Raw genomic sequence first — 24,378 nt, forward strand, 5'->3', positions numbered from 1 at the left:
CAAACTAAGATTTATTTTTAGAATTAATATTTTGTTTCTAAGTGGAATTGACAATTTAGTAGTCTGTTTCGTTTGTTCTATTTTGAAACTTAAACGCTTTAGCGGCTGCCTTTTGTGTAGTTTGCAATATTTGCCTTTATTTATCTGAAAAAGTCTCATGTTCCTTAAGTACATCTACCCTGTTGAACTTATTATGGGAAATAAATATTTAAAAACAAGCTGCTGATTATTTCACATTTTACTTGTGAGCAACGGCACATTTAAATCTTACAAATATAGTTATTTGGCTTATATCGTGATAGATATTGTTATCGCCTGAAATGGAAAAAAACATATCGTGATATGAAAAAATCTCATATCGCCCAGCTCTACCTCTGATAATTCGAGGCGCTTTGTACACCATAAGTGAAAACAGTTTGAGTTCATCTCACCTCACTGAGCTTGAGTTGATATGCGATTGTGAGCGGAATGACTAAAAATGTGCAACTACACGCGTCTCTCAGGTCTTCGCCCTCTCCACTCACCCTTACGGCTGCCGAGTGATCCAGCGCATTCTCGAACACTGCCTCCCCGAGCAGACGCTGCCCATATTGGAGGAGCTCCATCAGCACACAGAGCAGCTAGTGCAGGTGAGGCACTCAGCGCTGTCAGTCTTTGACTGCAGCTTTATATTTTTCAGGATAATGACATTTCAAGTTAGCTCAAAGAGGGGAAAAAGCTCCTCTCGGAGCCTCCAGATTTCTGAAGTTGGCTGTGTTTGATGTGACATCAGAGCCACCAGCTGTCCTTCTCACGTTTTTAGTTAATGTGTCTGCGGTTTGTTTTATTTAGGACCAATATGGCAACTACGTGATCCAGCACGTTTTGGAGCACGGCAGAGCCGAGGATAAGAGTAAAATTGTGGCTGAGATCAGAGGCAATGTACTGGGACTCAGCCAGCACAAGTTTGCCAGGTAAACACCAACGCACGCGCGCGCACACACACACACACACACACACACACACACATACGTGCGCACGTTGTCAGCTCCATCTTTGTTTGAGAGGTTTTCCTTTGGTTTCTTCACACCTGCAATCAGATAAGGAACTTTTTCTGTGCCTGGGGGACGTTACGATATTTATGATAACATCTGTTACTCAGACACTTTGATCATGAACCAAACATGGTACAGCCTTTATATTTACACCATAGGCACACATTACAGAGTAGATGATCTAATGTGATTTTGGAGCTTCTTTAAGCTTTAAGTCACCTGCTGTTGTTTAAAATTCAGGCCAGAAATGATCAAATTGGGTTACAGGTACTTCATATGCAGAGACAGGCTTGTTGGTGTGGGAAAACATTTGCTTGTGTTCTCACTCCTCTATTCTTGTGGCTTTTATTAACACTGTCCCCCCTTCCTCCTCCTCCTTTCTCCAGCAATGTGGTTGAGAAGTGTGTTACCCATGCGTCACGGGCAGAACGGGCCGTACTGATAGATGAAGTGTGCAGCCTGACTGAGGGCCCCCACAGTGCCTTATACACCATGATGAAGGACCAGTACGCCAACTATGTGGTGCAGAAGATGATCGATGTGGCCGAGCCAACGCAGCGCAAAATCGTAATGCATAAGGTTGGTAAAGGGGCCAGAGGTGTCATCGTGCGTCCCGTCTAAATGTTGGGATAAAAGATGTGATTGTAATCCTCTTTTGTTCAGTGTTTACTGCAGTCACTTATGGGGAAGTCGTTGTTGTATAGCTTTGACATTTTCTGGATGAGGAGGTGTTTTCTGGCGTTTAGAGCGCTGCTCTGTGTTACAATTGAAGGATAATCATTGAACATTTCACCCTTTTTAGAGCAATCAAATGCAGTATCTGTGATTTAAAGGTTGGAAATAGTCATTTTTATTATGGTGTTGGTGTAAAGTTCAGCACATTCATTTATTCCCCAAACAGCCCGAAGCTCAAAGTGATTTAAGATGGTTTAATTCAGCTCATGAACAGGAATAAGAGGTGAATAAATTGAAGCTGTTCTCGGCTATAAAACCTATAAACCCGAGACTATTTGTTTCAGCTCTAGATGTCAAACCCTAGGGAAGCTTTTCAGCTTCCCCAGGGTTAAATTCAGCAGTCTTAAATTCAGCAGTGTGAATTGTTTTGTTTTTTTTTGGTTTTTTTTTTTTAAGCAAATTAGATCGCTAACGCGAACAAAACTATAATGACACCAACCGTCACTAATGCAAAACTGTGCAGGTGGGTTGGATTGATGAGAGCTCATCCAGCTAATGCACTCTGTTGTTGTGTCCAAGTAGCAACTACCTCTAAAGCTATTAAGGTACAAATATGTCTGCTAGCTTGACCTCCATCCATAATGGGAAAGAACATTTCAGTGAAGTTTGCATTAATGCGTACACTCACCGGACACTTCATTAGGTACATCTCGCGAGTGCCAGATTAGGCCCCCTTTCTCCTTCAGGGCTGCATTCATTCTTCGTGGCGTAGAATAAACAAGTGCTGGTGCTTTCATGTTGTTTACACCGGATTCTGACCCATCCATCCGAATGAAATCAAGACTCATCAGACCAGGTGGCATTTTTCCAGTCTTCTGTTGTCCAGTTTTGATGTGCTTGTACGAACTCTAGCCTCAGTTTCCTGTTCTTACTTGACAGGACTGACACAGTGCGCTCTACTGCATACCTGGTTCTAACAAGGGGTTATTTGAGTTACTGTTGCCTTCCTATCAGCTTAAAGCAGCCTGGCCATTCTCCTCTGACCTCTACCATCGACAAGGCACTTTCAGCAGAGAGCTGCTGCTCACTGGATATTTTCTCTGTAAACTTTAGAGATGGCTGTGCAGGAAAATCCCATTCAGATGCTCACTTTGAACTTTAGCAGCTCGCCTTGGCTGTGTCTACGTGCCTAAATCTATTCAGCCTTGTGATTGGCACTTGAACAGATGTGTCTAACAAAGTGTCGAGTGAGTGCAAATCAGAGGGCGAAATTAGAGAGCTGGGTTTTATTTATTCCTTTATTTATTAACTCTTCTAGTAATGTTTGCTCAGTCGGTTTATAGACTGGCATCTATCAACCTCAGTTAATGTCAGCCTCGTCACTGATGTGAGGTCTGCATGCATGTAAGGGGACTCGAAAAGGAGCAAATTTGTATCAATTTTTGACTAACGTGTGTGTGTGTGTGTGCGTGTGTGTGTGTACAGATCCGGCCTCACATTTCCACGCTGAGGAAGTACACGTATGGAAAACACATCCTCGCCAAGCTCGAGAAGTACTACATGAAGAACGGCGTTGACCTGGGTCCTCTCTGCGGCCCTCCTAATGGCATCATGTAAACTGAACCCCCTCCTCCTCCCCCACCCCAAAATCATGTCTACCACCTCCCCACCCTTCAGCTCACCTTCCTCATGCCTTCATGTCTACCCCACCCACCCCCTCGTCTGACCCTTCAGAAAGCATCATGCCCACTTCACCCCACCAAATCCTCATAGAGGACATCGTGTACCCCTCCCACCACTGTTTCCATGACAACCCTTCGGGAGGAGCCTGTTGCTACAGGCAGCCTTAGTTGGTGGGTTGGGTTTTTTCTTCTTTTTTTTTCGTGGTTGGATTTTTGGCACCCCTCCGCCCACTGGACTCCAGTCTGTAAACTGGGTGCAGTGGAAGGCAGCGACGGTGGCAGGAGGGGGTGAACAAGGAGAGGTGAGACCCACTCTACTCACCCCACTCCTCCTTTTCTTTTCTTTTTTTCTTTTTTTCCTTTTTTGCTTCTGATAAACTCAAAAGATAAATCTTTCACTTTTTGCTACTGCTGCATACACAATCCTAGAGCCCCCTCCTCCTCCTCCTCCTCTCATTCTAGCTATTTACCACTATGAGATGGAACGAGTATTTAATTTGTCTGACGTCCCCGAATCATAGACAGACACACACACACAGACACACACATGCGCGCGCGCCACCATCAGCTAACCAGCAGACAGATCATTTAGCATGGGAGATTCGTTTTCTGGTCTTGCTTCTATAAATATAACGTGTATACTTGGTGTAGACCTTTGCATATATATATATAAATATATATATAAAACTTTGTAGTTTTTCTGGTTTTTGATGTTGAATCTGTATCTATAATGTATCCTAGTAGTGACCACATACTTCTGACTGTATAATTGTACATTTGTAAACCCTTGTAATGTAAAAGTGCTTTACCACCCTTTTTTGGTATGAGAAGAAGAAAAAAAAAAGAAAAAAAATCTCACTCTGGGGGACAAAAAAAAGGAAAAAAAAAAACTGTGCATTTCAGTGTATATTCTCACCTCCTTGGTTGTGATATATGAGTTGTTGTATATTGTAAATTGTAATATCAAATTTTGTTTTGAAAAGCCCTTTCTATACAGCGTTGTACTTGTACAAAGATTCGCCACGCTTGGTTTTATCTTTATCTCGTCACTGCTTAACTTAAAGACGTCGATCTCCCGCCGACTCCCAATTGGACACGTTCGGATAGATTAGTGGTGTCTTCTGGTTTGTTTTTTGTTTGTTTGTTGTTTTGGTGGGGAGGGGGGGGGACTTTTTGACCTTTTTTAAGATCTTTTTATAGGAATGCTTTACCCCATGAAATGTGTCATGTGTTTTGAGTACGCTGGCTGGGTGGGAGAAATAACTTTTACTCATTTAAACCCCCCTTCCCCTTCTCCCCCCAAACTCCTCAGTTACCCATGACTGTTTTCAGGGGTAAACGCGTGGATTGTACAGAGGAGACTCTTGTGGTTTTTTTTGGCATTTTCTCTAGTGCTGTAAGTGCTGTATCATACTGTCCATGTCCTTTTGGGTGAGAGAGAGGCCGCCCGCCACAGCGCGGTGTACATTTGGAGCAGCCTTGTGTATATTTACTACGAGCACACCTGTAACCATATGTGTATAGTTAACAGAACCTGTGTATGCTTATTGCCTGGGCAACTATTTTTTGTAACTCCTGTTGTAGATTGTCTCTAAACAATTGTGTGATCTTTATTTTGAAACCAAACTGAACAAAAAAAAAAAAACTTTGAAAATTTACCCGCCTCCGCTGTGCTTCATTGTGTGTCTGGTACTCTCGTTATGTTGAATCGAGAAACAGGATCCTCTGTGCCGTAGCGTGTGTTCGATGTCTACCGAATGGATACGGCTGCAATTACACAGCAAGAGTCAAGAGAGGGGAGCAGGGCGTTTGGTCCTGATGCTCCACTTTCTCCCATAAATGTGGCTGATTAATGAGGCTGGCACCTTAATGGGGCATCGCAAGGACTGACAAACCAGCAGTGCTGAATGGAAGAAGTCGGGAACAATTTAAGTAATGTGTACCAAAAACCGCCTCTATTATTTTTGACTCCCTGCTCTGTTTATGCTCATTATGTGATCGCAATAGGAAGAGCATGAGTGAAAACCCTCCTACGGTCAGTGGAGAAGAAGTCCTAATTTACTGATAATCAGCCTGCATTGCAGTGTTGAACAGGCCTCAGTCAGAACACATCCATCTTGTAGTCCTCCAGTGCTGTCATTCAAACAGACTGCAATATATTGTCAAGAGTATTCAGTCACCCATTCAAATCGTAGGATTCAGGTGTATAAAATCAAGCACCTGGGCATGAAGACTGCCTCTATAAACATTTGTGAAAGAATGGGTCGCTCTTAGGAGCTCCAAACGGTGCTTGGAGAGCTTCACAGAATAGGTTTCCATGATTGAGCGGCTACATCACTAAGCACAATATTACAGTGGTGTAAAGCACGCCACGACTGGACTGTAGAGGAGTGGAGATGTATTCTCTGAGTCACCCTTCTCCGTCTCGCAATCTGATGGATGAATCAGGGTTTGGCGGTTGCCAAGTGTAAAGTTTCTAGGTGTAGGGTTGTTTTTCAGGAGTTGGGCTTGGCCCCTTAGTTCCAGTGAAAGGAACTCTTAATGCTTCAGTATACCAAGATATTTAATTGTCCCAACTTTGTAGGAACAGTTTGGGCATGGCCCCTTCCTGTTCCAACATGACCGGTGCACAAAGCAAGGACCATAAAGACATGAATAAGCACGTTTAGTGTGGAAAGACTTGACTGGCCTGCACCGAGTCCTCACCTCAACCTGATAAAACGCCAATTAGAGCGGAGTCTATGAGCCAGGCCTTCTCGTCCAACATCAGTATCTGACCTCACAAATACACATCCAGAAGAAGGTCAACATTCCCATTAACACACTCCTAAAACCTGTGGAAAATCTTCCCAGAACAGAAGCTGTTATAGCTGGAAAAGGTGGGCCGATGTCATATTAAACCCTACCCTGCCTTAAGGCAGATGAGTGAATACTTTTAACAATATGTTAAACATGTATTCACTGCGAACGTGGTGGGAGAACACACCCAAGACTACCAGAATCTACATCAGACCGAGTTTTATTTGAAGACACACCTGATGGCTTTATTTGGCAGTGCTTTCTTTAAAAAAGGTCACATTTTATAAGCCTAACAAAGCATTCTGATCCCACTAATCACAGGTAGGTAAAACCTACTTAATAGTCTTTCGCAATCAATCAGATGCAATTCAACATTTTCCCAAGGCTAATTTCGGGATAAGGAGGGAACACGTGGTCTGCAGTGGCAGGTGGAGCTGAGAAACCAAACGGAGGCACGCTCAAGTTCACCTTCAGACGTCGCTGGTGGTTGTAAAAGTGGCGAACACAACTTTGAGCATATGACGGGTCATTAAATGTTTCCACTCCGGTTGCTGCGGTGCAATAACAGCTAACCATACTGCAAGAGCCGAGAGGGAAGGGGGGGGGGGGGGTGTTATCGCGCGATATCAACCCCTCTTACGTACAGGCGCAGGTGTGACTGAGCCAATCACGGCGCAGGAGCGCGGTTGACCGTTAAAGGTGTGTGAGCGGTTAACCAAACCAACACCGCGGTCCGCTGCTTGTGAATTTACAGACTGCTTATTGTTTTGTTTTAGGGGGGCTGCGGGTGCCTAACCGAGCTGCAGGGGGCATCCTCGCCCTTGCACGCGGAGATCCACCCCCAACCCCTACACTTCCTTTTAACGCACACATATACACACCCCCTCCTCCTGCCAAACTCCCAGGCCAGCGTCGCCATACGGAACATCCTGCCCTCAACGGAGAGGGGGAGGAGAGAGAGAGAGAGAGCCTGAGAGTGTGTGTGTGTTCAGAGAGAGAGAGGTAGAGAGAGCTCGTGCGTGTATTAAGAGAGCGAGAGAGACGAGGTCTGGCTTCTTCTGGTAGTAAATTATCAGATTTCGAGCGCAAAAACTCGCAGAAACAGACAGCTCGGAAGGCATCGTGGAAATCTGCTTCAGCGGTGACCGGAACCAGCAGCAGGAGCGCGTGAAGCCTTGGATTAAAAAGCCCGACTACAAGGACGGATGGTCGCGCAGACGGGCGGCTCGCTCTGAAGTTGGACAGACTACTGAGGCACCGAGAGCAAGGAGCCGGCGACAGCCAGCAGCAGCTTTTTTTTTCTTTTTTGGGGGTCCCTCCACCTCCCAGAACCCCCCACCCCTCCCACACCGGTAAAGGCAGCAGCATCGGCGGCGGCACCGGGAGGCTGTGCCCGCGCACCCCGACCATGGAGCTGCCTTGGCTGCTGGCGCTCACGGCGCTGCTTGCTCACGCCACCACGGTAAGCACGAGCCTTACATCCTTTGTTAACCGGGGAGCTCTCGTTGCGCACACGGGAGTCGGGGTGCGCGCACACGTGTATGTGTGTGTGTGAGTGCGCTATCGTTAATGAGACAGTGGCGGCGCGTCGGTGATCGGTAGGAAATCCTACACTCGACCCAGGATCCGTATTGGCCGTTCCAGACTCCTGTTAAGGAGGGGGGGCGGCTACCCCCTTGCACACCCCCTCCCCACACACACACACCAGCCTTTGTGTCTCAATGTCGGGATTTATTGTGGCCTGTGTGTCCCCTGGAGTCAGGAGGTGCGTGTGCGTGCATGTGTGGAGGAGAGGGGGGGGGGGGGGGGGGGGGGGTTAATTAGCGGGTTATCTCTAATTGGGCTTGATTACGGGTGTTAGTGCGGTGCCTCGTTCTGTGGTGTCTGTGTCACCAGCTCAACATCCTGCCCTTAATTTGGGGGCTCCAGTCATACTGCGGTTTTAACGACTTTATTACCAGGTACTCGCGCTGCAGGACGATGTGTGTGTGTGTGTGTGTGGAGAGAGAGAGAGAGAAGGTGTGCCTGTGACTGGATGTCCAGGGGTGCTCCATTACTTCCCAGATATCAGCGCCCTCATTGTGCGGATGCCAGAATCCAACTGGGGGGCATTCTCCGGTTATAAGTGTGTGTGACAGAGACAGCCCGCGGCGGTATGTGGTTGTGGCACAAAGTGGGTGGGGTAACGGGAAAGTTAACGGCGATGCGGTCCGCGAACGAGTGCTCGGATGGAATGATGTCATCGGGAATCGCGAGGAGGCAAGCTGTTTAGGGAATGCGCGAGCCTCCCCCCTCCTCCTCTGCGCGCGCACACACAGACACACACACACACACACACACCTATCTCCTCTCCGGAACTATCCACGCCGAGCTTCACGCGCCCCCCGTAACACGCCCACACTTTCCGTTACCGATTAATCCAGAATTATCCCATAAGCAGCAGGAGGGGGTGGAGGAAGAGGGAGGAAGCTCGCTGAATCATTGAGAGAAAACGAGGATAGCGCCAAAAACACAAATCAAGATCCAGATCTACTTTTGAGTTTCAAGACTCAGAAGCTGGAGGTTTTTAACACGTCTCCCCTGCTGTTTTATTTTTAGCTCATCTGCAGTTTTAGTTTTATACCTTCATTCATGGCTACTTCCTGTTAAAGGTCCCGAGCTGTTCTCACTAGTGCCATACTGCAAATGCTGATATCGATCTGATACCAAGTAAATGCAGGGCCAGCCGATACCAATACCGATATTGACACTTTCAACATAGAAAATGAACACATTTTAATGATCACTAAATCACAGAGTTTTAATTTCCATGATAATTAGTTAGCATAACTAAACACATATATTTAATACGTTTTCTAATCAAATAATAATAACAATTTAACACATTTCAGCAGGCTACATAGAGGTAGAAATAGTATCGGTTCCATTGCACTAGTATCGATCTGATGCACATACCAGCACTGCTGTCGATACCATCGATATTTGGATACCTCTATTTCTCACAGGCAATTAATTAAACAGACCAGAGAAACCAGTTCTACTTCAGAGAGATCCATCAGCTTTAAGCCACCTTTATACATAGTCACAGTTTTTTTTCCATATTGTTGTACAAAAGGCCCAAATGTTGCTGCTTAATGCCTTTTCTTGCCTAATTCACCCTTGCTTTGCTTGGACCATCTTTCGTTGTTTCTGCGGTGAAGCTGCACCAGTTCTGGCAGCTGTTTTCAACACCACACACTCACAGATATAAACACTGATTAGTAGGTCAGTTGGTTGCAATCCTTGCCAAAGATCCTTGGCCTCCAGCTGACCTAATCTGTCTTTAAGTGTGCAGATGGAGACAGGTGTGTGACACACATACACGTAAATATACGCCGTGGTGAGGAGCGCACTGATAGATCAGCTGCCGTCGAGGGTCATAATTACAGACTCAACCTCAAGCAACCCCGGGCTTTGAATGCACGCGCGCATGACCCGTGGTCGCGTGCATCCGCTGATGAGCTCTTTTCTCAGATGCTTCTTGGGTTGAAGCCAGGAGACTGTGTGTGTGTGTGTGTGTGTGTGTGTGTGTGTGTGTGTGTGTGTGTGTGTGTGTGTGTGTGTGTGTGTGTGTGTGTGTGTCTGTGTTCTGAGTGATTCCTCTGTGTTTTGTCCCTGTGGGTATTTCCTGTTGTCAAAGCTGTGACATCACATCCGGCCGTCTTTATTTTACATGGGAGACTGATTTTCCCACAGACATCTGTTGTGTCCCACGGATAGCCTGTGTGTGTGTGTGTGCGCGCGCATCCGTTTGCCTTCATGAGAACCCTGACTGTCCATCTGTCTGTGTGTGGGCTCAAAAATAGTGAATCTCCAATGCCAACAACTTGTTCTCGCCAGCCCTCTCTCTCCTTGAACAAGTGCGTTTTATGGTGCGAGTGTGTTTGTCTGTGTTTGGCGGAAAGGCGTCGTGTTCTTGAGGATCATGTTCAACTCGTGGAATGAATCAGTGTTTTGTGCCTCCGATAGCAGACAAAGCCCCCCATAGAGAGGAAGAAAGAGAGAAGGATCAAGGAGGAGGGGAAAAAATAGCCCAAGCCGGGCGGATTGAGGGAGAGTGTGGAATGTGAGAGGCAATCTGACACAGGAAGTGGGTCCTTCTCGCTCTCCTGGAGGACAAAGTCCCCCTCACGCAAACACATACACACAAGGTGGCAGGTAGAAAACACAGCCAGGGTGGAGGAAGTATTTCAGGTGTGTGTATTAAGGGATGGGTGAGGGCATGGTATCCACCTTCCACTGGAGAGAGGAAATGAAAAGGATCATGGTTCATATCCGGAGCTGCATTCATGGACACAGTGAGAGAATAAAGATAGGCTTCAGCCCCCCTAACACCGGCCCGGGTGTTTGTGTGTCTGTTCATATCTGAAAGCAATTTCTTATCACATAGGACAGCAGATGTGCTGCATTTGAGTGAAATTAGTTTTTCTTTCTCGCGGAGAGTTTTAGTGCTCCATTCAGCCAAATGGGAATCGAAATTTCACATTTACCATTAAGGCGATAACGGCGGCGGGATGGACGGGGAGACCTGCCTGCACGGTGCCGGTCATGCCGATATGACCTCGTCTGATCTGAGAGAACAATGGGTGCTGAGAATCTGCAGCTGTGCGTGGAGTTTGACCTCCAAAATAAAAGCCGTGTGCAAAAAGCTGACAATAAATCAGAGCCCGTCATTATTGGCCCCGAGTAAGCCCAGAAAGATCGCAGCAATCTGCGGGACCTTTACCCGCTGATGTCAAACTGCATACTAATAATTTAGACGTTTCATCTCATGTGACCCTTGTTTGTGAATATTCTTCTTCCAGTGAAGAGCATGTGACTGTTTACCCAGAACACAAAATTAGTGGGTGTCTGCAACCACGAGGGGAAAAAAAGATAGTTTGTTTTATCGAGCGATTATATGCGTGCATTTTGAGGGGTTTTTCTGTCAGAGTGGAGCAAATTTCGTTCGCTTTTAACACCATTTTTTTCATTTGAGTATAAAAGTGCTGAGAAGAAGACCCAGCCTCCTTTTTTGTCCTCATGGCCATATCATTGTAATTTATTATACTCTTTACTCAGCCTGCAGATGCTTCAGAATGCTGCAGCTCATCTTTAGCAAAGACTAAATGAAGCCCCTGTGGTTGAGAAGACTTGTTCTCAGAGCTCAGATTAACATGAAGAAGGACAGAGCTTTAGTCTGATAACCTGGAATAGTTTACCTCTTATCATGAAAGGCATATTCGTCTCCATTTATACCCATGGATAATAAAGGCTGTAATGTTATCAGCTGGTGTGCAGGTTGGCTCCTGTGACTACCTGATTCAGTGGGGGTTGTTCTGCCCCGATGAGCTGAAGTAATGGTGGAATCTGTGCATTCATCTATTTGCTTTTTCTACACCTGAGCACTTCTAACTTTCACACTCTGTGGATGCATCAAAGAGCAACTCGGGGTTGGCATCTTTCCCAAGGATATTCTGACAGACGGACTGGGATCAAACCACCAAGCAAACCATGCTGATTGGTTGAGAGCTTGACAGTCTTCACTCTTCTTCTAGTTTTTAACTAGAAGTCTCACTTCTGCTCTTTTTATTTTGTAATTTCGCTCCCCTCCTCGGCTGGGCGATGAAGCAGCAGCAACACAATTGAGAGTAGCTCACTGTAGACGTAGATCTAAGGCAGACCTGATTCACAGGCTGCCTCAAAGAACTGCAGCAAAGGTGTGTTTCCAGATTAAAACACCGTTCTTCATTAGGGCAGTTGTAAGCTTTGGGGCCCAACTTTTGGACTTAACTGCTTTGCTTCTTTTGTTTTTGTTTTTACTTCCTGTTTACATTCCTTTTTTGCACGGTTTGCTTAGCTATAAACACCAAAGTGTTGACACTTGGTTAGTTTTAGACTTAATACACAGTATTAAAATCAATTTGTAGAGTAGCTGTATATCCTACAGTGTAGCCTGTTGCTTTTAGCCTGACATCAGTCTTCCCAGAAAAGCAGATAGAAGTGCAGTGACGCATGATGCAATACCCTACTGGTCAGCTGTGCCTTCTAAACACAGCATATTGATTAGTACCAGGGCGCCTGCTGGTGATTAGGGTCAGCCAATAGGCTAAATCCTTTTCCTGTTAGTTAGTTTGTTTTTGGAGGAAAGTTCTGTTTCTGCAGAAATTTGTCAGCAGTCGATCGATGTTAGACCGGCGGTTATCCGGTTGGAGATTTTGGACATGTTGCCCAACAGGTGCTTTTGTGTGGCTCTGATAACCGCTGACAACAGTCATTCAACAGTCGGGATTTGGCTGGAAGTGACTTAGCACCACAGTTTCATTAAGCTTTCCACATAAACATCAGTCATGCACAGGCTGTCAGCACAAATGAAAAGCAAGCACAAAAAAGCATCTCTCATGCTGAGAAATATCAGCATTTCTGACTTTAAATTGTAATTAACAAAAAAACAGTGCTTCTGAAGAAGAATTTGCTGTGCACAGTTATGTTTTAAACAATGTATGTGCCAAATCCCTAAATCTTTACATATTTTGCTTTAAATGGCAATGTTATTTGCTTTAATTGACAGATGTGTCATCTAATCTCTGCTTACGCTCCAGACTCGCAGGGTAGAAAGTTATCATTTAGTCCCACGCCGAGCCACGCTAACATGTCCTGATGGAAGGGGCCCCGTGTGCCGTGGAAACTTTGCCTGCTCTCTCCATGACCAGTTCACCACACGCAAGTGCAGACATGCCTGCTCACATGTGTGCGCTGACGCACTTTAGCATTGTGCCCCTAATAATCTCACAAACTCAGCGCTCACACACACACACACGCACGCACGCACGCACACACACACACACACACACACACACACACACACACACACACACACACACACACACACACACACACACACACACACACACACACACACATATGCGTGCAGCTCCTGTGAATAGCTGTGGTGTGCAGCAGCAGTTTTGTTGATTCAGTGAGTCAGAGGGAGACGGAGAATGCTGGAGGTGTTTTAGGTAGGTCAAAACAGGCTAGGAACACACACACATTAAACACACACACACATACACACACTCTCAAACACACACACACACAGACTCCCTTGCAGTAATTGGGCAGCACTGCGCAGACATACTCACATACATATTCTCTGGAGTGGGGGGTTAGATGAATATAGAGACAAGAGGAAGGGAGGGAGAGGAATGGAAAGAGAAGATAATGAGGGAAAGCGATGGATGGAGGGGAGGGCATGAAATGGAGAAAGCGTGGAGAAAAAGAAAAAGAGTTAATGGCAAGACGGGGATCAAGGGAAAAGACGGGGGCAGCGAGGAAAGACGGGGAGGAATGGTGGGCGATTAAAAGGGGATAAAAAAAGGAACCTAAAAAACCAGAGCGAGGGAAGTAAAAGGACCGTGGGAGAGTGATGGAGGGAGAGAAAGGAAAGAGATGGGCCATATTGGGCAAAATGAGGACTGGATGATTGGGATGGCAGCAAAGGGATGGAGCGAGGCCAGAGCGATGGAGATGGAGGGATTTTGAGAGAGAGAGAGAGTCAGGGTGGGGGAGGGAGGCATGCACTGCTCTTTCCCAGGAGACTGTGCTCTACCTGCTCTCCGCGGCCGTCGCCATGACAACCACCATGGCTGCCGCTGTCACAGCTTTATCACCCCGCTCTCCTCTCCGTCCCCTCCCATCCCTCGTTCCCTCTCTCTTTCCCCCCCCCTCTCCTTCGCTCCGTCTCGTTTTCCTCTCTCCCCTCTCGTCGCTTGCTTCATTCACGTCTCATCCCGGCCTCCTCTCCCTCCTCCTCTCCCTCCTCCTTCTCCCGTTCAAGCACAGCGAGTGGGGGAAAAAACATCCAGATGAAAAGATGGCAGTTGTCTTTCACCTTTACAGTAGATGTGTGTGAGTGTGTGCGCGTGTGCTATTACAGGACTCAAAATTAGAGAGCGTAAACGCGGCACCGTCTCCCAAACCCACAAAGCATTCTGGGATCTCTGTGTGTTAGAGCTTTCGCTATAAATAAAACCCCCAGAAACAGGGCGCCTCCTTCCCACTAACAAACCCTTGTGTATGTGTGTCTGTGTGTGTGTGTTTGGCTGAGTGAGAATCGTAGATGCCTTCTAGCAGCATATTAACTATACGCTGAGATGATGCTATCATTTTTCACTCACTATCACTCGTGTGTGTGTGTGTGTGTGTCTTTTTAGTACCACTCTCTTCCCTCTCCCGTTTCTGTATCAACACAATAATTACATTAACAAAGGGCCGGATGGGTGGGGTCACTCGGAGTTGTCCAGTGGAGATGCTGGAATGTGTACTTCCTGGCATGCGGCTGATAAGAGTGGGGTGAAGCCACGATAAGCCCCGACTTTACACTCCCAACAGGACCCTAAGCCTCGCCTCTTGGAGGCCTCCACTTGACCCTCCACCCCCCTCTCCATCTGCCAGTCTGAGCAATTTCTACCTTTAAATAAGAAGCAAAATCCCGGAGGTTCACTCTTTATCTTGGTGATAGCGTTATGGAAATCACGAGCGTGTCAGGTTTGCCCTTGTGCAGAAGTAATCTTGGAGGAGAAGCCGTGAATAAAATATTTCTTTATTGTAGAACACGTATACACTCCCCACTCTCCTCGAGCAGCATGGCGGTCCTTGAGGTCCATCATGGAGCTAAAACAGCTGGCTCACTGTATCCCCCAAAATAGTAGTTTGATGGTATTCCCATTATTATCTTCCTCTTCAACATGATCACATGGCCTTCATTAGCTTGTTGCTAACCTGTCGTGGAGGCGGATTTGTTGGCACAGTTAAATGTTCCAGTGCTTTTGATCTTACATCCCCTGTTCCTTAGTACTCTAAAACTCTAGAAATTAAACTGAATTCAATATATTTCAGTATTTAACTGTTGGACCTTTTTTTTAAAAAAAAATTATAATTTGCTTGTTTTGTTTTTTACGGTTTTATAGACTATATCATTAGTTAAGAAGAACTCATCTCCAGGACTTATTATGAAGTTAACCATTAGTTTAATAACCCGCAGTGCTATCATTTACTTTTACATTTACCACCAGCAGTCACAACTGGGAGCTTTTTTTTCTGTTGTCCATTATTTCCTGTCATCTCTCTGCTGTGTCCTTATGCATAAAAAAAATGAAGTAACAGTGTATCTTAGAAGTAGCTTAAACGCGACCATTTTAACATTTTTCTTTGGAGTTACACTTGCAGCCACTTTATTAGGCACACCTGTTCAACTACTTGTAAAAGCGCGTATCTAATCAGCCAATCGAGACATGTAGACAAGTGCAAACTGAGTATAAGAATGGGGAAGAAAGGTGATTTAAGCGGCGTGGTGTTGGTGTCCAGTGAGCAGCAGTTCTCTGGGCGAAAATACTTGTATCGATGGTTCATGCTGCTTAATGTGTGGGGGAGATTTTCTTGGCATATTTTGCCCTGACAGTTTTCTTACCCTCCCTGAGTATTGATGGCGAGTCTTTATGGCCACAGTGTATCCATCCTCTGGTGTCTGCTTCCTGTAGGATAACGCACCAGGCCACAAAGCTTAAATCACCTCAGTCTTGTTTCTTGAACTCGACAATGAGTTAACTGCATTCAAATGGCCTCCACAGTTAGCAGATCTCAATCCAATCAGCATCTTTGGCGTGTGGTGATGGATGTGCAACTGACCAATTTGCATCAACTGTGTGATGTTGATGATCATGTGTTTCCAGCACCTTGATGAATCAGTGCAATGAAGAAATAATGCACGTCTGAAGGGAAAACGAGGTCCAGTTTATAACTAGTTGCTAATAAAGTTCCCAGGGAGTGCATATCTGTGCAAATACAATTTCTTTGGGAGGTTTAGTGAGACAAAAAGTCACTTTGCATGATGGGAAGACGTTGTCTTCCACAGACATTTGATAGATGTATTGATTCGCCTGTAAAAATAAACTATAATGAAGTTAAAACAACAAAGGAGGCTGTAGCTTTTGCTCAGCTTAACTACCGCTGAATCCCAAACTCTTCTTCCTTCCATGCTCTGTTGCAAAGAACCAGTTTCTTTGTTTGCATCTTGTTTGCAGAGGCCCGATGTTTGACTTGCTCTGACTGGAAATACTACCCCTCTCCCTCTGTTTCAGAATAGCCACTATAGGCAATCAAAACCGTGTAAGGTTATTTGTACTGAATAGCGGTGGAGTACCACACAAATGGAGATGTAGGAGTAAAACAGAGAGGGTGTGTTCTCAGGGGAACATCTTTAAGGTTTCACAGGAGGAGATAAAGATTAAAAAAACGGGAACGACGTCAGATCGAATTGAAACACGAGGGATTTTACATGCATGAAAGTTTAAATGGATTCTAGTTTGTGGAAGTTTTTATTCCCTGTCTAATGGCTTTCATGTCTTAAGCGGTGTCAGAATGGGCTCAGATCGGCACTTGGATGAGAAAAGTACATGAAAACACACGTGGGTTCGTACACACGTCTCTGCCGCAGATTTTTCCTCTTCTTTCTTTCAGTCTCCATTTCCTTTAAGAATAAAGACATTTCCTCAGTTTAAAGCTACAAATATCAATTTCTTTTTCCTTTTTTGGCACTATGCGATTCATCAAGGATCCGCTTGTTTGCATACGGAAATGCACGACCTGTAAGTGTGTTTGTGGCCTTGGGATAGCAGCACGGCTACAGTGAGAGAGCATTTATAGATCTGCTCTTCGAGCTTCCTGAGTGATGCATTTATGTGTTTACATGCGAATATGGAGGCAGAGGAGGCGATGACGGAGCACGGGGAGGCCGCTCATGCCGACGAGAAATACTGTGTGCTAAAGGCATGTGACTCTGTGTGTGTGTGTTTGAATTATTTAGCCCAACGTCCCGACAGAGGAGCGAACGAGGTCAGGAGCTCATTGCTGCAACGTTTTTCTTCTCTCTATCCATCCATCTTTACACCCTCCACCCACCAGCCTTCCTGCTCCTTCTCCTCCATCGCTGCAGAGCTCCTCGTCTATTCTTCCTGTCTTTATAAACAGGAAGTTAGTAACAAAAGGCTTCCCACATGTTACTCACGTCCCCTCAATTATCAGCAGGCCATGAGGGAAGAACATCGATCCAATTAATTAGGGACACTGAAACATGCTCTGTGTGTGTGTGTGTGTGTGTGTGTGTGTGTGTGTGTGTGTGTGTGTGTGTGTGTGTGTGAGAGAGAGAGAGAGAGAGAGAGAGAGAGAGAGAGTTTCTGTTTGTGTGCATGGACCTTCTGAAGTAAACCTTTGACCCCTGGTTCTTTAAAGGGCTCTTTCAAAGGCGTTTGCATTTTGAGCGAGCCACTGAAGGTAATGAGGTGTGTGTGTGTGTGTGTGTGTGTGTGTGTGTGTGTGTGTTTGTGGAGGAGGATAGAGGTTGTGTAATATTGCTTGGTGATTGCAGCACGCTTCTTTCCCCAGAGGGCCTGTCTTATAAACCCTTCCACATGCAGGTGCACACACTCATGCACACACTTGGTTTTCCTGCAGCAGGTGATTCATTCTTAATCTTTCATTCCAACAGTTGTGGATTAGCCCTAATCTCAGCCGACAGAGACTCGGGTCTGAAAGGCTGACTGACACCAGGATTGTGCGCACAAACACGTCTGTGAACGTATTGTTTATTTAGCCGTGTGTATGACATGATAATTGTTTCCCTTGTCCGATCGAGCGCGGTGTCTGTGTGACAGGACACGACATGATGGAGGTAGATACAATAGACAGAGCGACAGGTCGCACAACACTGAAACATTATACCCAGCATGAGGACGAGAGAGAGGAGGTATTTATAGAGGAGAGGCGTTTCGTCTTCACGGCGATGATTTCTTCCTTTTTCTCTGGTTGACATTTTAAAATGAGCCCAGTCAGCCTCTGATGTGAGCTGTGCCTTTATTTACTTTGGTTCAAATTTAAAGGTTCTTTGGTTAGCATACAAACAACATGTGTTATTGTTTCTCTGCATAATTTAACCATTATCTGAACTGCAGTCGGCAACCAGCAGTGTTACATTTGTGGCTGTGGTTACCGTAGACACCATCAAAGATGTACCTAGCTAGTGTGATGTCATCCACTGTTTTTTGATGCCTCGGGGTGAACATTTTCATCCTCAGCATCTTTGGTGTTTTGAACTTGGACGTGATGAGAGAGACCACACACCGATTGGCTAACAACATGTCAATCCCAGGTGATTAGCCAATGAGCATTCACTAGTTAATCCACACTTCTGGAATACAGTGTTACCAAGATTTATAACTTCTTTTATCCAATATGACCTGAAATGAGTGACTGAGCCCCTAAAACTTCTGAGGTTTCGCAGACACGTGGTCGTTTTTGTCTTATCCCCCATTTTGGATGTGGTGTAATCATGGTGGCACTGTAGGGTCAGGTGAGTATCGGCCCAGTCACACAGGCCTACAGACTGGTTCATGAGCATGCGGTGACCAATGCATATTCCCCGACATTGCGATTGTTCTGTTTACCTGCACAGAAGACACCAAATGGCCTACAAACGCTCGCCAGCCACTTTCCAAAGTGACTTCCAGCTATCACTTTTCAGACCTGAAAGCTATGTCCATCTTTCGTACTGGCTTTGTTGGTTACAAAAAGACTCCCGGTTGCGTAAAAGTCTGTAGGGAAAAAATGCCAGTAAGCGTGTGGTTTTTACAGGAAGATCCACCCCTCGCCTGTCACATCCAGTCTCAAAACACCAAAATGGCAACGTCCAAGAGCTCGAGGCTTCACTAACCAGTGGGTGCGGTCACAGTGGCAACATCCATCTTGCAGACTGTAGTTTACTGTCTTTGATCTGACTGTGGTTGAATTGTAATGTTAGGTAATAAAGTAAATTGAAAACAGCAAGCTAATTGAGCAGATTAACTATCACAGGCAGTTTGGATGAATAAGATCCACTTGAGATATCCATTTGGCTACATTAGACGGACAGAAATCTGTCTTCATTAGTAGGATAGCTAGTGGTGGCTAATATTACCCTCGGAGCCAGTTCTTTGTGGATGTTAGTGATTAGTGGACACCGTTTCTGAGCTACCAATTGCTAATTTGCTCATTGTTGTTGCTACAATGCTGCGTCCTCCGGATTATTGCAAGAAATCTTTCCCAAGTCCCTCGCATAAAAATCAATTCACAGGATTTTGGAGATGAGAGAGAGATTGGGATGGTTTGCTCTATAAAAATACAGATGTAAGATGATTGACAAGGTAGAAAAACAAGAGGAAGAAATACATTTGTGCCAAACAAAACACTACACGACATGAAACGTGGCTCAGCGCACTTGGAAATAATTCATCCATCCATTTTTTTATGCTTATCCAATTTAGGGTCTCACGTGAGACCCCGGACAGGTCGCCAATCTGTCGTAGGGCCACCTGCATACACGGAGAGACAAATATTGGTGGTTGCGTAGTCTCCCAAAAACTGAACAAGGCACCAAGGTGTGGCGACAGACGTGATTAGGTGTGGTGCAGAGGTGGAGGGAGAGAAGATTTGAAGAAAATGAAAGGGGAATGAGGTCAGAGGCAATCACAGACTAAAGTTGTATGAGAAGACTTTGTGCTGGCCAAAGTGCAAGTCAGAAGCAGATTGGAGAGGAGAACAAAACGCAGCTGATGTGGTGAGGGTGGGGGGGTGACGGGGGTGACCAGGCAGAGAATCGAATTTGTTAATATGTAAAAGTGGTAAGAGGAGCTCATCAGAAAATAGAGGAAGAATGGGGAGGGACTGACTTTATGTAGAGTGAAATGATGAAAGAGCAGAGGCGCTGACGAGGGAGAAAAATGAGAAATTGAAAGGGAGATAGACGGGGTGGATTGGAGCCGTGCTAGCTGTAAAGAAACAGAGAGAGAGGGAGACAGGGGTAGCCTGGTGGTTAACACACGCCTGTAAAGAGCTTATAGCGGCTGATACAGATTGAATGGAAAGAACAACCTGGACAGGATTACACAGAGACGAGAGACAGGAGGGCTATAAGAGCAAGATGGTATCATAACCCATACATTTCCCTGTCCTCCACTAACGCATCTCCGCTAGTTTACACGGATGCTGACCACCTCGTTACTTTCAGACTCCACAATCACACTTTAATTAAGTCGGAGCCCACAGTACCAGGCGGTTACTGATCACCAATTGTTATACTAAGCAGTGTGTAGCTAATCTGTGCGTTAGACAATCATTCTCAAGCTATTAGTTACTTAAATACACCTCTTAATTAATTAGTCAGTGAGTAATGTTGCCCACTGAGAGATAAAGCTATCTTTAGCTGTAAAGAACAGTCAGAAATGAATGAGCATGGTTTCACTTGGAGCTTGTGATGATATTTGATTCAACAGAGGCTGAAGGGAGATAACACTGTCTGGTTGGCAATTAATCTTCCCCACCTGAATAACATTAAAGGCTGCGCTCATATCTGGCCTGTTAATCCTGGTTAGACGCTTATTTACAGCTACCTGCTGCACGCACGCATTAATTTTGCTAGATGTACCGTGCAGCAGTGGTTTCCTACTGTTTTGGCTGTTTAAAGGAATAGTTTGGGCTTTTGGGAAACACAAATGCTGGTTTCTTTCTAAAGCTTAACTTTGTGTTCTGTGTTGAGACCAAAGACTGTATGTAAAAGAAGGACACAGCCAGTCTGACTTCACGTTTTGGTTAAGCAAACTTTTATGTTGTATTTTATGTAGTGCTGTCAGCGTTAATCTTATTAAAATGATGTTAACGCCATAACCGCATTAATGCGGCAAATCTCCGTTAGCGAGTTAGCGCGGATCACCCCGTGCATGGGGTTGCGCGGCGCTAACGAGCTAACCGTGCAAATGCATTGATGCCCTGCAGCCCCACGCATGAGGTGATCCGATTGTCGTGTTAATGCGGTTATGGCGTTAACGTCATTTTAACGAGATTAATGCTGACAGAACTAATTTTATGTTTTTTGGAGCCACAATTAATGATATTTGAACAAAACTGTGGCAGCTAAGTAATTGGCTAAAGCTAGCTAGCTTAGCTGGCAAAGTAAACATACTGACTGTGTGTGAGAGCATCACACAAATAAATGCACCCATTTATCAGAACTAAAATATTTAAAAAAAATTACAAGTACCCTTATGTAGCCTTATGTTGTCCAACCTTAAAAATGACTAGATAGGAACCACAGACACAATCAAAAGTGACCCTTTAAAGCATACCTTTAAGCCTTGATGTAAACAAAAATCTCATGTCATCCAAAACCAAGTCATATCAGATGGCTGGATATACCTGAGCCTGGCTCTGCTGGAGGTTTCTTCTTGTTAAAAAGGGAGTTTTTCATTGCCACTATCACCAAGTCCTTGCTAATAGGGGATTGTCTTATTATCAGGGTTTTACAGTCTTTAACTTAAAATTTAAATTTAAAGCACCTTGAGGCAACTGTTGTTGTGATTTGGTGCGCTATAAATAAAATAAAATTGAATAAAAGGGGAAATTAGCTGTAGAGATGAAAATGTTTTTAGATCAGGCTCTAAGCTTGTATATTTGTGCTATAGAAATGGGTGTTTTATCAAGTAAGTCTACGGTGATTGACTCACTTTTAAAGCTGATGACAGAAAGTAGCATGAAGCCTGGAGGCAGGCTCTGCCACACTTACATTATATAGTATATCTTGTATATCTTGTAAAGCTGATATCTTGCAGTTGAGAGATGTACCGAAGTTACAGACAAATTATTTGATTTTAACAGAACAGTGCAGAGCTGATCCAGTAAAAGTAACTTGAGGAAGACATATGTGTATTGATGGATTTTACTCTTGGCTTCAACTGGTTAATGTAACTGTCAATAAGAGTCTGATTTCGGTTTCCTACTCCTGACTTGCTGCTTTTAGCTGAGTGTAGAAAATCTCTAAAATGTCTAAATATGCTCAGAAAAACATGCCCCAAAGTTTTTTTCTTTGCAGTTGGAACGTCCGAAAACCCTCAAAGACACAAAGTATAGATTCAGGCCTATAAAATAATCAAACTGTAACATATTAAACTATACAACCTTGAAAACAGGATGTCCTTCGGAGTGCGAACCTGTGTCATTTTATGACCCTTTAGGTGTGCCCTGGTACTAAGAAGCACTGACGTACATGGCACCAAATATTGACTTTAAAGCTTGACGGGATTATACAGACAATGTTTTTGGATTATACACTGTACTTCCATCCTCCACTCTTTAATTTAACCACTTATCCAGCTTGTCGTCAGAGGTGAGCCTGGGCGTGGGGTGCGGTACTTCTCTGGACATGTCACCAGTCCATCCCGGGGCTAACCCGCTGCCATGTATTATCTGCTAAATTCAATATATCACCTGAAGGAAAGTATATGTAAACATCTGCCGAGACAACAGTATCCATTCACTGAAAAAAATCAGGACAAGCCAAATGTTTAATTTCTCTGTTTACTCGTTTCTTGAAGTCTTCTGACACTGATTTGTCAGAGCTAATCAGGAGCTCATGATAATTATCTGATTAGGTCACGAGCTTTCAGTGTGTGTGGCCCCTTTAAGGCAGAGACCACGTGCCGCTCTTTCCTTATCTCGAGTTCACTCCGCCACCAGATATCGCAACCTGCGTAATTAGTATTCGATATCGAGAGCTCTTATGATACACGGAGAATCAATCGCCTGTCCGGCTGTGCTGACAGGGACTTGGCCTGCAGGCACTGGCTGCGAGGGACGGGACCGGCTGTCTGCTCGCCAAAGTCGGTCAACCAATGGGGGGGAGCCAAGAGAGAGCAGCAAGGTCACCTGCTTGCCATTCCCTGCAAACAGCGATTTGTTTACCTCCCCCTGTGTGTGTGTTTCAGAGAAAACGATAGGCATGGCCATGATAATAATACTCATCATGCCCTCTGCTCACACACTCGCGAAGGTGCAGCTTTCCATTCCAGATTGAATTACACAGGGCTGATTGGATTTTTCTGCCCTGCATCAAAGACAAAAACACTCCTGTCTTTGTTCTCCGCCCTCCTGCTTCAGGGTCCATCCATCCCATCATTCCTCAGTCCTGTTCTTTTTTTTTTCCTCTTCGCAAATAATCTCCATTTCTCTCTGCCTTTTATGTATCGATTTTTCCTGCTTCTCCTTGTCGTTCGCCCCTTTGGGCTTCGTACAGTTGCGTGACAGTCATTAGCCTGATTACACAAGCTGCAATTATACGAACACACACAGATGTTGCCTTGTGATTCCCATCGCTGAATATTGGCAGAAACCTGATTCTCATCATCGTCGCCGGCTTACGTTTGTGTGTGCGCGCTTCGATTCGGGGCTGAGAAGAGACCATTGATTACCGTTTCTGTGTGTACTCCGAGTGCCCCCTCTCACCCTGTGCTACACAAAGGCATCATGGTCCGCGGGGCGCTCTCTCTCACACGCAGCCGCATTTCTGAGCCCTTTTGAAAAGTTCCTTAGAAACACGAGAAAAGTTTCAGCCACAGGCGCCACGCCCTCCCACTGGCCCTGCAGAAATGGGCCCATTGAGCTGGGCTATAATCGCACACACAGACACACACACTTATAAATCTGCATTCAGCCTTCCTCCTTCTCTTCTGCCTCTCTCCACCAGCACTTCGCATAAAGCGCCCACAAAAAAACGCCGCCATTGACCCAGCAGCCATCCAGCAGCATTCACTCACAACACTTCTCCAACCTAGCATCAATACACTCGATACACTCACCAACAAACACACACTCGCCGGCTCCCAAAACTTCTAATACACACCCCACGTAAACACAACAACAAGTACACTGTGGTGTATTGTGGAGTGTGGGAGCAGCAGTTGTGTCAGAGTCTCAAGGCATTTCTGGCAGCAGGACAGTGACACACACACACACACACACACACACACACACACACACACACACACACACACACACTCAGAGATGCATGTTTCATAAGGTCATATATAATGGAGGAGATTTCCACACAGAGCGTGTGCCAGCCTTTAGATGGTCTTTAATCCTGTTGGATTGTCAGATTAGTGTAACAGCTGGGTCCTACGTACAGATATACATCTCCATCCCACAGTGTGTCACCCCTCCTCCCATCACACCGCTTACCCCGGCGGATCTGTGCGTTAGGATTCGTGTGTGAGTGCGAGACAGCCTCACAGCCCCCGTCCATTACAAGG

General features: G+C 45.4%; 2 protein-coding genes across 6 annotated transcripts in view; both read left to right on the forward strand.

The window, feature by feature from the left end:
- pum1 (pumilio RNA-binding family member 1) overlaps nucleotides 1-5,049 on the forward strand; it is a 29,806-nt gene extending 24,757 nt beyond the window's left edge. For all 5 annotated transcript variants that reach the window (XM_085395122.1, XM_085395124.1, XM_085395125.1 and 2 more), the window contains exons 20-23: nucleotides 504-629; nucleotides 832-953; nucleotides 1,421-1,613; nucleotides 3,195-5,049. In XM_085395122.1, the coding sequence (XP_085251248.1) occupies nucleotides 504-629; nucleotides 832-953; nucleotides 1,421-1,613; nucleotides 3,195-3,326 (573 nt within the window). In that variant the 3' untranslated portion in view covers nucleotides 3,327-5,049. The remainder of the gene's footprint in view (nucleotides 1-503; nucleotides 630-831; nucleotides 954-1,420; nucleotides 1,614-3,194) is intronic.
- A 2,063-nt stretch (nucleotides 5,050-7,112) lies between these two features.
- Nucleotides 7,113-24,378, forward strand: part of sdc3 (syndecan 3) — a 43,903-nt gene continuing 26,637 nt past the window's right edge. Inside the window, exon 1 of the mRNA XM_085395743.1 lies at nucleotides 7,113-7,652. Coding sequence (XP_085251869.1) covers nucleotides 7,599-7,652 — 54 coding nt within the window. The 5' untranslated portion in view covers nucleotides 7,113-7,598. The remainder of the gene's footprint in view (nucleotides 7,653-24,378) is intronic.

The sequence above is a fragment of the Rhamphochromis longiceps genome, linkage group LG22, assembly GCF_057381845.1.
Source record: "Rhamphochromis longiceps isolate RC_006_pf linkage group LG22, R_longiceps_female_GT1.1, whole genome shotgun sequence".
Classification (NCBI taxonomy): Eukaryota; Metazoa; Chordata; class Actinopteri; order Cichliformes; family Cichlidae; genus Rhamphochromis; species Rhamphochromis longiceps.